This window comes from Papaver somniferum, chromosome 3 (genome assembly GCF_003573695.1).
Source record: "Papaver somniferum cultivar HN1 chromosome 3, ASM357369v1, whole genome shotgun sequence".
NCBI classification, from domain to species: Eukaryota; Viridiplantae; Streptophyta; class Magnoliopsida; order Ranunculales; family Papaveraceae; genus Papaver; species Papaver somniferum.
Genome location: NC_039360.1, coordinates 96224584 through 96238305, shown reverse-complemented (window position 1 = coordinate 96238305; position 13722 = coordinate 96224584). Strand labels below are relative to the sequence as shown.

At 33.9% G+C, this 13722-nt stretch overlaps 1 protein-coding gene across 1 annotated transcript; it reads right to left on the bottom strand.

Moving 5' to 3' along the window:
- Window positions 1-9483: 9483 nt before the first annotated feature.
- On the bottom strand, window positions 9484-10557 carry LOC113359763. The gene has a single exon (XM_026603344.1). It carries the CDS (start codon window positions 10555-10557, stop codon window positions 9484-9486), a length of 1074 nt encoding a protein of 357 aa, XP_026459129.1.
- Window positions 10558-13722: the final 3165 nt, after the last annotated feature.

Below are 13722 nucleotides of genomic sequence, written 5' to 3'. Positions count from 1 at the left end.
GTAGTTCATCACATGCAATACGATCTTCAAAGATCGACGAGTCTAAGTTAATTGCCTCGTTAATACTTCGTCAGGGAAACCCAAAGGGACAAAACCTGAACTAAAGAAAAAGAGTACAATATTACGTAAACGTAGAACATAGTTAGACTTGAATATGCCGCCTCATTAAAACCTTGACAAGGAAAACCCAGTTGGATAAAACCTTGACGAAGGGAAAATAGTACAACCAGACAGATGCAAGTAAAGGTGACCCGTTGCAGATGACCACTTTGCTTCGTTGAAGTTGACTAGTTGTTTCACAACTTCTAAGGCAGAAAATCCTCGTGGGAAAGACAATAGCCTTAGATTGGAAATTACATTCCCGGTGTTTGTTGTTGTTGTTTCATTAAAACCTTGCCGAGTAACAAAACCCTGTAGGAAAAAGTAACATCGGTGAAGGAAAATAGTTCAACACACCATTAGATGCCCCCCCCTGTTGTCAGACAATTTTCATTAGTCTAATGCAGTCAAAAGAAGTTTATCACACTTTACTTTGGTGAGTTGAAATGTATATAAGACCATGTTGTTGATTCTGGAAGTTATGTTGCTTAACATACTATCACGTTTCATTTCTTTGATTCAGATATTTTCAGTAATATCCACGCGATCTTTATGTCTTCAACGTTCAACATACTTGATGTTTTTAGTGTTGTCTCGCTAAAAACCTTGTCGAGTAACAAAACCCTTTGGGAAAAACTATTCTCGATCGAAGGGAAAAAGAGTACAACATAACTTCAATTTCGAAGTAAAATATGTCGACATCATATCCTTGGATCCTCCCCCTGATTACTTTCAGAGTTATTCCAGACAGTTCCTTTAGTCATGTACTTTTCGAAACTGAATATCAATAATGACTTAGAAAATAGTCTACCATATCTCCCCCTGACTACTTTCGTTGGAGAAGAGATTATTGTTCTTTCATAATCATCAACCTTTGGATTGCACTTTCGTTAGCATTCCTTTTTATGTCTTTGCAGGGATAATACAAGTTTATGTCAATGGTTACCTTTAAGTACATGATTACATTCACTATACCATTCCAATGACATTGCGTTGGCGCTGAGCTATATCTAGCTAACAAATTCACTGAGGATGTAACATTTGGTCGAGTATATTATGCTAAGTACAATAATGCGTCTATTATATTTAGATAAGGAAAGTTCATCTTTGGAGACAACTTCGTCATCTTCCTTTAGACGAATTGGTCATTTATGTACATTTGAAACTCGACTAATCATGGGAGTGCTAGCAGGATGCATATCCTTGTTAAATTGCCTGACAATAGAATATGCAAACTGGTGGAATAATATACCACAAGCTCGGTCTTATAGTACAGAACATAGATAAGATCGAGATTTCCCAGGATTTTCATCTCAAATCCAGATTTTAAATAGCTTGTAAGATCTCTTATTCCATTAAGAGTACTTATCATGTCCATATTGTCGACACAAATAGCTATAATTCTGAATCAGGAACTTATTTAATACGCACGGCACAAAAAACCTTACTTGTTTATCCCTTCTCAATCAGATAGTCACTTAAACGGGTATACCACATCCGCCTGATTGTTTAAATCAATAAGTGAATGTTCCAGTGTAACTGAAAACACACTCCGTGGTTTAGAGTCATTCGACTTGGGAAGCAAAAGGCCATCATGCACTTTTGCAAATATCTTCTATCTCTTGATTCTTTCAGAGATACGTAACAACCACATACATATGCTGCATTTCAAGTATTTTTGAAATTACCAAGCTAACTAAGTAGCGGAACACTATAAAGTTCATTACAAGAGAACAATTCCAGGGCTTTGTGAGAAACCTCGCGCCACAAGGCGAGTCTTTATACTTTAAGGCTGCTTTCTTCTCATTATGCTTTGTGACAAATTAATCATGTATGTCCCACAGGCTTTATACTAGGTTGGTTAGCACTACCACACCAAATACCTGTATATTTGTCAAAGAACTAAGTTCTACCTGTATTGCATAGGCCAAATACGCTATTTATTTGAAATTAATCAAAATAAAGCGTGGTTCGATCTCAGTGTGCTCTACTTCTTGAGCAACTATTTATGGATTATATCATCAATGTGCATGCATGATCCCTCCGTTGACTCATGTGCATTCCATAATCCGTTAGGATTTCATTTTTCTCTAGAATCCTTTAAAACTTCGGAGCGTCCTACAGCTTGATTCATGGACATAGTCAGAGACAATCTTATGAGATGATTTATGATGACATAAAATAAGTTGTGCCATCCTCACCTATTTCCTTTCTAGGTGAGGATTGATCGAACTTGGTGGTCTCTCCATCTTCCTTTATGGAGCCACGGCCTCAACTACACTTCGTGGAAGTGTAGTTGCAACACCTAAGTTTATGGTGTACCCCATACTGAGGATTTCTAACCTTGTAGAAATATTTTCAGTTGGTATGTGTGATCTTGTCACTTTAGGGACATCAGTGTACATTCAGAAAATCGATTATCTTTTGTCAATTCACATTTACATTTGTGGAGTACAAGAATCAATATGAGACACAGTGGGAAAACACCACGACAATTGCTGTCGTTCCCTTAGAGAATACGTTTTCTTATCTCCCCCTAACGACAGGACGACTGTCTCATTAAAATGATAACCCGCAAATCTAGCGGTAAGAGATCTCCTGCCAAAGATTTTAAAAATGCGGATAATTGTTGGGAACTCGTTTCCAACATAACTACTTAACATTTTTGAAGACCCATCATAGTACGATGTGGAATCGTAATGGCACATGTATAGTACGACCAAAAATGCGTAAGAACACAAATGTCAGGCTTAAATCCAGTTACCAACTGGTACGCAAAAAAAGACTAATATTGGGGTCTAAAAACTATTTAAGTAAAGATGCGCGTAATATTGCAGATCCCCAAAGCAATAAAAGGTAGGTTAGTACGCATAACCTATTCCTTAGACATCATCTGTAACATTTGATGGTAGTCTGTGCGAGACCAATGGGTATAAGGTGCTTTACATTAATCCTATTAAACATGCAATATTCATCAAATCCTTTTGATGTACACTCGCTAGCATTTAAAATGGGTGGTGAGCCCTAACATGTATTTTTAAGTACTAGTAGTTTTCCATACGCAAAATTTCTTGGAAACTATAACTAGTCCAAAATGTCAAAACATCCACAAGAGCCATAAGTCACTTTAATGGTCCGCATTCTATATGGATATTTTTCTAAATATCAAATTGTTTTCCTTGTAATATGGATTGTTTACCATTTGCATCTTAGGATGGTCTCGATCCTGTTTTACTGAAGGCTTTGTAAAATGAGTGATATGCTTTCTTATTTAAAAGCGTGGGTGGGGGGAGGGGGGGTGCATCTAGTACTTTAGAAAACACTTATTGAGAGATATGCCGTCACTTTGCATTCCGTCAATCTGTTTCCCATTTTCATTCACTCAAATAAAGTGATATTTGTATGAGTTCTTTCAAAACAATCATCATGTCACAACCAAAGTTGCTTTATGGTTATGCCCAAAGCCTGTATGAGTCAGTTCCTAACATTTCATCGTCGAAGTCAATATGGATTCAATAATCCAAATATTATAGTGAATTACATTTCACTAGGTTAACTCATTAGTTTCTCTAAAATATATTTCCTTCCAAATATATTAGAGACTAAGAAAGATGCAATCAATTACATTCTCATCATTGTGATGTTCCACATGATATCCATTTGCACGGTTTACTTGAGAATTTAACAAGGTGTGATTATCTCTTGGTACATATAGAGATTTTGCGACGTCTTTGTTCTATCTTGAAAACAAATTTTTGAGCAATGCTGCGCTCGATGATCCAATCCTCGTAGTCACGTTATAAGGAGATAGTTCAACAACTAGTTTAAATTCCTTAAATTAGTGGAAGAAAAACAACTATCAGGTAGACATTTGGGTCTTGAGAGTTTTAATAAGTTGTGTCGCCTTATTACGTAATACAAGTGGGATTCAACTCAAAGTACTTTAGAGTGAATATATATTACGTTTCACCCAATATATATCAAGTGCTTTAGAGAATTTATGTCTCATGTTTTCATTCCATAAGTGCACACATTGGATCTAGTTCAACTCAATAAGATAGTCAATTGGCCCGGCAAAGTTCTTATTGCCATTAAATTTGAGGTGAAAATTGATTGTTACTATGATACACACATTACATTGTATATACCAGTACCTATGACCAGGTGCATTTCCAAATCTTTCACTTATGATGGGAGCTACAGTTACATTTTAGATAATCCCATATTCGGTTGATACTTGTGTATTGGTGTTATTACTACCGAAGATAAAAGTAAATCTTTGTCTCATGATACATATGTCCCTTTTCACATGCTTTATATGAGTCAATACGTCTAACCCTCATTACTTCGGGGTTCTTTCCATTTTTAATTTTGCTACATTTAGCTTAATTTGATAAATTTCTTTATCTCAATAGGCCAAGAGAATCTCATTTTGAATGTCAACCATTTACTTTAGGTTGAATAGATTACTAAATATAGTGAATCTCTTGTTGATACTTTAACATATACTGGTTCATTAGTTTTGATGAAATAGAAAAAATGGAAGAGGGGGGGAAAATCTGACTCATATCACTTTTTGTGAGTTCTTCCACAAAAATTGGGACGCATGTGTAGACATAAAGTTGTATGAAGGAATAAATTCCTTTTTATTTTTGAAAGAAATGAGTTCCACCTCAAATACACAATAATGATGCTCAAGTACTTCTGAGTCCAAAATGTCATTTTTGAGTCGAGTTGGGTCCAACTGGAAAAAACCTTACTAAAAGAAAACCATAACCCGATTAACGACCAAATTACGATAATCCAGTTAGTAGTGTTAACTCGTTAAGGTCATAACGTGTTCAAGGCCCATGAAGAGTTACATGCCCATTTAAAAAAGGTAGTAGTGCAATTTAATGTTTTGGTTTCACAGGAAATAAAACAAACAATTAAATGACACCGTTTTTAAATAAATGTGATATTTATACGATGTAATTATAATTATTATTCTAATTGTATATGTGCATGAATGTATTCGTGGAAACTAAATTGACTTGCATGAATATATTTTAATTATTATTGTTTTAATTGTATTTACATGTGCATGAATGTATTTAACTAAATATTTATATCTATATTTGACTTTGCATGAATGCATGAAAATCTTTTATTACTCTTATGTATGAGTGGAAGGTTATTATGGTTATTATATATTAGTTACCATTAATTAATTCATTTATTTATTTATTTTTCATTTTTAATTTAACATGTATATTATTAATTAACTATATTATTATGGAATTTTTTTTAATTACCATGTATATTATTAATTAACATTAATTCATTAATTAGTTCAAACTGCTAAAAAAAATGTTTCATTATAATATTCATTTTTATAAGAATACAAACGTTACAAAATTAATAGAACAAAATTTATGAGAAAAATGTAACAACACACAATAATTATAGTAAATAAACATCACAAAATCATAACTATACAAGATTAAATGAAATCTAACATATTTGGCGTTACACAAAACAGTTTTGAACAAATCAATTAAAACATTCCACATACAAATACAAACAAATCATCACTCATATTAACAGTACAGACATCGACCAAATTTATAAACAAATAATACGTACATAATATGAATATGGCATATACATGACTAGATAAAATTTAACCTATTTCATTGACACACAGACAGAAGACTTTCATATACTGATAAAAGAAAATTAAAAAAAATGTTAAAAAAATGAGTCTTTGTTGCTATTATTATTATTATTTTAAAATAATAATGGAATGAAAACATATGATATTATTTATATACACCAAACAACATTATTAAGTATGGATTATATATATATCAATCAATATCAAACAGGACAAAGATCTGATGACGCATCTAAAAAAAATTGAAACAAAGAACAAACAAAATCTTATGATTACACTATATATATAATATAATAGTCATAGTATGTCAATCAATCGTAGCATGGTTTTATATCTCATAGCATGGAAGACAACATCTAGTGGATCATATCTCACTAACAAATATAAAATAATAAACAAAAATAATAATGATAAAACTATTCAACCAATCACTGCACAAACAAACAAATATATTATAAAATATATAATCTCCCACTCAATAAAATCAGTACAATCAGATTAATCACGTGCAATTTCATCACACAAACATAACAAACGGAGGTGGGATGGGAGAAAATGTAAAAACGGGTTTAGGTATATCTTATGAGTACGATTGAGAGAGAATAAAACAAGAACAGAAGTACCGAGTATGATGAATCTCCCTGAGGTAGAATCCACCGATTGAGAACAAAACAGATATACAAATCCAACTTTTTTTCTCGGTATCCGGTTTTGATGTTATTGATTGAGAAGTATAAGATCAATCGGAAACAAAATTCTTAGCAGCAGGGTTAGAGCTCGTTGCTGATAACGTTTTGTAATAGAAATTATAGGTGAAACAGAAAAAGATAAGGGGAAGAAGAAAAACAATCTTATTAGGAGGTTAGAGTAGAAGCATTACATATTTTCCTTTATATACAACCCTAGGAATCTAGTTGGACCGCACATCCATGGGCCGTAGGCCCTGTAACATCATGGTTATTTTCTTCTATTTTTCTCCACATATTCATGTTATGTTGATCATTAGATTCATCCTTCTTTTGTACTTTATAATCATCAAGAATTAACTAATAAATGTAAACAGATGTAAATCAGTTTTTCGCTAAATATAAAAAAATCCTTAATTGAGAAAAACCTAATTTTCTTTGATCTACAAGTTTTAATCCTTGCCTAAATCATATATTGTAATAAATAAACTCAAACTCTTTTCTCTTGGATCAGTAGACATACTGAATCATTCTATACTTTTTTTTTGAAGGAAACATATATTAATTTGTATTAATCCTCAAAGAAATTGAGACGTTGCATAATATTTTTTTTTTTGCTGAATCACAAATTTTATTAAAGCAAAAAAACTGAAGTCACAAACAGGACTGACCCACGAACTTACAGGACAGACCCAACTAAAAAGAAAAAACTAAAACAGACTTACAAGGCCCAAAAGAAAAAAAGTCCAACAAAAAAGTAAGACTAAAAATACACAGGACAGAGGAGTTCAAAAACTCCTAGATTGTCAGATACTCAATCTCTGTAATAAGTAACATGAGGCATTTCAACTTGAACTAAAGAACTTGGCCTTCCATTATGAATTATAGTTAAACCTTGAGACAATTCAGATCCATATCTTGCTAAATTTTCAGCAGAAAAATTAATTTCTTTGTGACAGCTATCAAATTGGATTTCAGACAGTCTGCTTGTTGATATTAACCATCTTGTTCTCAAATACCAAGGAACCATACCTTTTCTGAAGGATTCCATTACTGTGTTGTCAGATGATCTAATTATGATCTTGTTACAATGCATTTTTATAGCCCACTCAGTAGCACAAACAACTGCAACAGCTTTAGCAATAAAACCTGTAGCCAAACCAATAGCTCCAGATATTGTACCAATGACCTGACTTTGATGATTTCTAGCAATAATTCCATATCCTGCAGCACCTGGATTGCTATTTTCCACACCTTCACAACAAAACAAGATATAATCCATGCTTGGACTTTTCCACTGACATTCCTTCAAGGTTTTAAAACTAACTTTAGAATTTTCTAACTTGAAAAATTTCAGAATATTTGAATCATAGTTAGACCTCCATTGTGTTCCATTCATTCTATGACTACCATAGAAAACCAGTTGCAGAATTCTTCTTTTAAATCTTTCTAAGTTTGGACTAATACCTTCATGGATCACTTTATTTTTCCGAAACCACAATTCTCTTAATGTGGCACAAGATGCTGTAATCCAAACTTGCTTCACCAATGAACTTTTATGCTCAGCAAATTGAAGAATGTCATCTAATGAAGTAGGAGTTGGAAAATTAAAGCTTTGAACTAACCATTGCCATATCAGAGTGCTAAAACTGCAAAGCCAAAGGAGGTGTGCCATGCTGTCCTGATCTTGATGACATATACAACATTTAGAAGCTAGAGAATACCCTTTATCTACCATCTTTTGATCATCCATATAAACTCCTTGTATTATCTTCCAGATGTTACTGGGAATTCCAGGGTGCAAGAAAGGTTTCCATATTTGATTGGGCCATAAAAATTTAGGTTCTTTGAATCTTATCTTCTCAACATCAGCAGCAGTATTGAAAATTCCTTTCACATCACCACACCACACAAAAGTATCATTTTCACCACTTATAGAAGGTAATGAATTAGGAACGATACCTTGAAGATCAGTGGGAACACACCATTTACCATCTTTAAGTAGATCCTTCACCTTCAGATTTAAGTTATTCTTCACAATGACATTGTCACTAAATATCACAATTAAAGGCTCATTTCCAATCCAAGTGTCAAACCACACTGAAATTTTATTACCATCACCAATGCACCATCTTATGTAATTTTTGAGTTTCATCCATGCCCATTTCAAACCTGGCCATATAGAAGATAGTTTCCATTGAGTACTCCAAACTCCATTTTTATCTTTGTATTTGACTTTAAAGAATTTAGCCCAGTCTTCTTCTGAATTCAGCAAATTCCACATCATTTTCATCAAAAATGCTCTATTAGTGATTCTCAATCTTCTTATACCCAGACCCCCCTCATTAAAAGGTGTGCACACCTTGTTCCAGTTCAAAGTATCATACTTTCTCTCTTCACCATCACCAGTCCAAAGAAAATTCCTTATAATTCTTTCACAAATTTTAATAATGGAAGCAGGCCATTTGTAGACAGACATGTTATAAATAGGAATGCTACATAATACAGATTTAATAAGGACCAATCTGTCATGAAAAGACAACAGTTTACCTTTCCATGCTGCCAAATATCCTTGCATCATCTCCACCATTGGCCAGACAGTATCACTTTTAACTCTCCCTGGTTTCATCACAACACCTAATATTTATCTGGAAAAGATGTGAGCTCCATTTGCAACAGATTTGATATTTGAGATTTTCTAAAAGGAGTGCACCCATCCACAAAGCACTTACTTTTCTGCTTATTTATCAATTGACCTGAGCTGTCTTGATAACATTTGAGCAAACTAAGAAGAGATTCTAAACTGTTTTTTGATCCATTACTAAAGATGAAGACATCATCTGCGAAAAACAGATGAGTAGGATAAACCCCTTTTCTAATTACCATTGGTTGTAACTTTCTTGTTTCAACTAACTTAGTTAACCCTCTGCTCAACACTTCTTCCATCAATATAAATAATATAGGAGATAGTGGATCCCCTTGCTTTAGACCCGTTTCCATAGAAAAAAAAACCCTTGGTCCCCCATTAACCATGACTGAAATTTAGGCAGAAGAAAACAAGACATGAAGCCAAGCACACCAAGATTCTGAAAAACCATATCTTTGAAGCACTTGAAATAGAAAGTTCCAGTTAACAGAGTCATAAGCTTGTGATATATCAAGCTTAAGTCCTACATTACCCCCTCTTCTATTATGCTTTATTTCATTGACCAATTCTGAGGCTAACATCACTTGCTCATGAATATTTCTCCCCCTAATATAAGCTGCCTGCTGAGGAGACACTAACTTTCCCATCAAACTGTTCATTCTAGTAGCAAGAATTTTAGTAAAAACTTTGAAACTAAAATTACTTAGGCCAATTGGCCTGAACTGACCTGGCTTCTTAGCATTTTGAGTTTTGGGCAATAGCATTAGAAAGTTTGAGTTAAGACCTCTTAGAATGTACTTTCTCTTCCAGCAATATTGAATGGCTTCTACAAAGTCATTATGAATAATATCCCAACAAGATTTGTAAAATATACCTGAGAAGCTATCAGGTCCTGGAGCACCATATGCATTCATTACCCATACTGCTTGCTTAATTTCACTTGAATCAGGAATCTTGTCAAGATTATTTTGATCTTCTTCAGTAACTAATTGAGGAACAACCTCTAATAAAGTTTCATCAATATTGACTTCTTGATACTGGAATCTTTTGTGAAAGAATTCAACAAGGATATCAGCAATTCTATCTTGGTCAGCAATAACATTACCTTCATCATCCTCCAATTCACAGATCATATTTTGGGTTTGTCTAATCTTGATGCTTGTATGGAAAAAATTAGTATTGGCAGATCCTTCTTTTACCCATTGAATCCTTGACTTCTGCTTCATCATAATACTATGCTGGACTTCTCTAGAATTCAAATCATTCTGAGCCATAACTAGATCAAAAAGAGCATTTTCATCTTGAGGATTGTCATATGAAATTAACATTTTTTCTTGAACTAACTTTTCTGCTTCTTTGATTTTAACTTGAACATTGCCAAAGATATTCCAATTCCATTCTTTCAGAGCTGCTTTTAGTCTCTTGAGTTTCATCATAAAAACATAAGCTGGATATCCAAGAATTGGCATTGCCCAAGACTCATTTACCATTGGAATAAAATCAGGTGAAATCTCAGAGGAACATTTTTTGGTTTAGGGATATTTGCACAACCTCCCATTAAAGGTGAGTGATCAGAAACCACCCCGATTCCTACTTTATACCCCCAATCAGCATACATTTGAAGCCATTTCATATTGAAGAGAGCTCTATCCAAGTTACATAAAATTCTTTTGCTACCATACTGAGAATTAGACCAAGAGAAATCCAAGCCTACTTTTAGGAGCTTGAATGAGTTCACAATCACTAACGCATTCATTAAAATCCAAAATTGATCTTCTTGAAGGGGATTACCACCAACTTTTTCATCCATAGACAGAATGACATTAAAATCACCTATAATCAACCAAGGCTTGTTTAATTCACTAATCAACTTCATCTCAGACCATAAAAATCTTCTTTGCACCAGCTTAACATGAGCATGAACACTAGACACTAGTACATTACCCACCTCCACTGTGATCATTTGACTAGTAATAGAGACAACAGAAGGAACAACTATAGAATTGCTCCAGAATAACCATATATTACTTTTGTGATCAGCTGTGGAATTGTGAATAACCATACTCTGCATACCTGGCAGGTTTAATTTACTGCAAAAAGAGGAAGTGCACTTGATTTTTGGTTCTACAATCCAAATTAGGGTGGGACTAAAATTCTTGACTAAGCTAAACAACTTTTGCTGGGCCCTGGCTCTCCTAAGACCCCTAATATTCCATAAAAGATTTTCATGGTTTTGGATGGGGGTTTGAAACCCCTTTTCCAATATTTTTCCTAAAGTTATACTTATTTGGTACTTGTTTAGCAGGTGCAGTTATTGAGGAGGAACTGCTACTAGCTGTATTCACCGGTTGTTGTAACTTTTTTTTCCCAGAAGAATTCACCACTGAAGTCCATGTAGTAAATGAGTTTACGCTGCTATTTGAATGAGCTTTCTGTCATACTTTCTTCATTCCTGTTTGAATCTTCCTATATTATTTGCTCCATTTGATTGAGAATATTAAATCTACCACTGCTTAAATTAACTACTTCTGGAATAGATTGAATTGAGGGAAAAACTATATCTGTAACTACTAAATCTTCTATCAAAGTATTAGCAATAAAAGTAGAAGAAGAAGTACTCACCTGCACCACTTCTTTGTCTACATTAACATGACAAATATCGAAAGGAACATGAGAATTGACTATATTAGGAGAAATAGGGGTACCAACATAAGGAGATTGCTGCTGCATAATAGGATTTCCATTTTTAGGATTACCGGCCTTTGAATTTTGTTGCAGATTACTATTGTTGCATGTATTGCCATTACCTTGTTTATTAACTTCACTTGCAGATTTATCTCTTCCTCTTTCTACTCTGCATTCAGTTACTAAATGACCAAGAAACTTACAGGTAGAGCAGTATTTTGGACAGTCTGGAATTGAAATATTCTGAAAAAAACCCTCCAAACTTTGTTCCAATCCAAATTTTACTTGGAATATGCTTAGCAAAATCAACCTCAACTAAGACATTTGCATAATATCCTACCTCACATTTATCTGTTGCAGCATCAAGTTTTACAGGAGTACCAAATTCCCTGCAAATTTTAAAAAGAATCTTCTCATTCCAAAATTCAAGACCAAGACCTGGAAATCTTACCCAAACCATAGCCCTTGATGTTCTTTGATTTTCAGGTCTAAAGTTAGATATCCAATTTCTTACTTGTAATACTTGATAGTTACTTCCCATTTCCCTTCTTTGATATATTGACGATCTGCAGCATTATCCAATTTGATAGTGAAAAAACCCCTTCCTAATGGAATCATTTTGCACTCTCCTTTTAACTTCCATAGTTGGCGAAGAATAATAACAACATCAACAAATTTAATTTGTTGTAGATTTAATCTGCCTATAAGTGAGAATCTCCATGGATCTAAACTTTATTCAAATAGATCCTCAGGTAAATCTATAGAAGGAAAACTTTGCGAAGAACTTTCATTATTTAATCCTACCATTTTGACCTTATTTAGATCAACTTCTGCGGTTTTAGGATCAGAATCCATGAAACCACCTGAATTAATACTGTTTAATCATGAAGGATTGACTAGAAATAGTTGTGATTAATGTTTTTCACCTGAGAATTGATGAAGTTGAACACCGAAAACGAAAAAATTGAGAAGAAAATTCGCCGAGTTGATCGCCCGAGTTGCAGAGCCCGACTCGCTCGATTCCTTGTCAAGGCTAGTGATTATTCTCAACGACGTTGCATAATACAAAAAGGAGGTTCATCATGAACCCACCATCTGCTTTGAAAATTTGAAATTTCAAATTGAACTAAGTCATGAGAAATTGAATTTGCATCTCTGCAAACAGCTGTGAAACTACTCTCACTGAACTCCTTAATGCGATCTTGAATTGAGAGAACAGTGGAATGAATACTCCATAGAATATCATTCTTGCTCCCTATAATGGGTTTAGGAATGTCTTCAGCATCCCATTATATAATGATCTTTGATCCTTGTATCCTTCTAGCCAATTAAATTCCAAGGTCGTAAGCTTTAGCTTCTGCAACCATCGATGAGAAAAAATCAAAACAAAAAGCTCTTCTACCCAAAGACGAGTCCGTTGCTATAGCCGATGCAGCACCTTTGTCATCTGAATAAGCTGCATCTACATTAATCTTTATGAAACAAAGAGGAGGAGCTTTCCATTGATAAACATTCTGCTGATGAATTGGAACTGAAGAACAATGATTTAAGGCATGGTGTAAATCAAAATTCTTGAAATCCTGTAAAGCTTTATGGATGCACAAAGACACAGATGGTTGTTGATTATTAAAAACTTTATCATTCTGTGTTTTCCATATATTCCACAATATGAACGAACCAAGGTTTAACATTATTCCTTGATCAGAATGGCTTAACCACAATTGAATAATATCTATCGAAGAAGAGTCCACTGGAATGACGATATGCAAAGAACTAGCTTGAAACACTTCCTTTGAGAACTGACAGGAGAAACAACAGATGTTGAACAGTTTCTTCTTCGCAGTTTCAAAGAGAGCAAACATTTGAAATATGAGAATTGAACTTTGTTAAATTGTCGTAGACTGCCAAACCATTATGAAGAACCTTACAGATGAATGTATTAATTTTTG

Excerpts from the sequence above, each read along its gene's own strand:
- LOC113359763 (XM_026603344.1), bottom strand. The coding sequence starts at position 10,557 with ATGCCAATTCTTGGATATCCAGCTTATGTTTTTATGATGAAACTCAAG.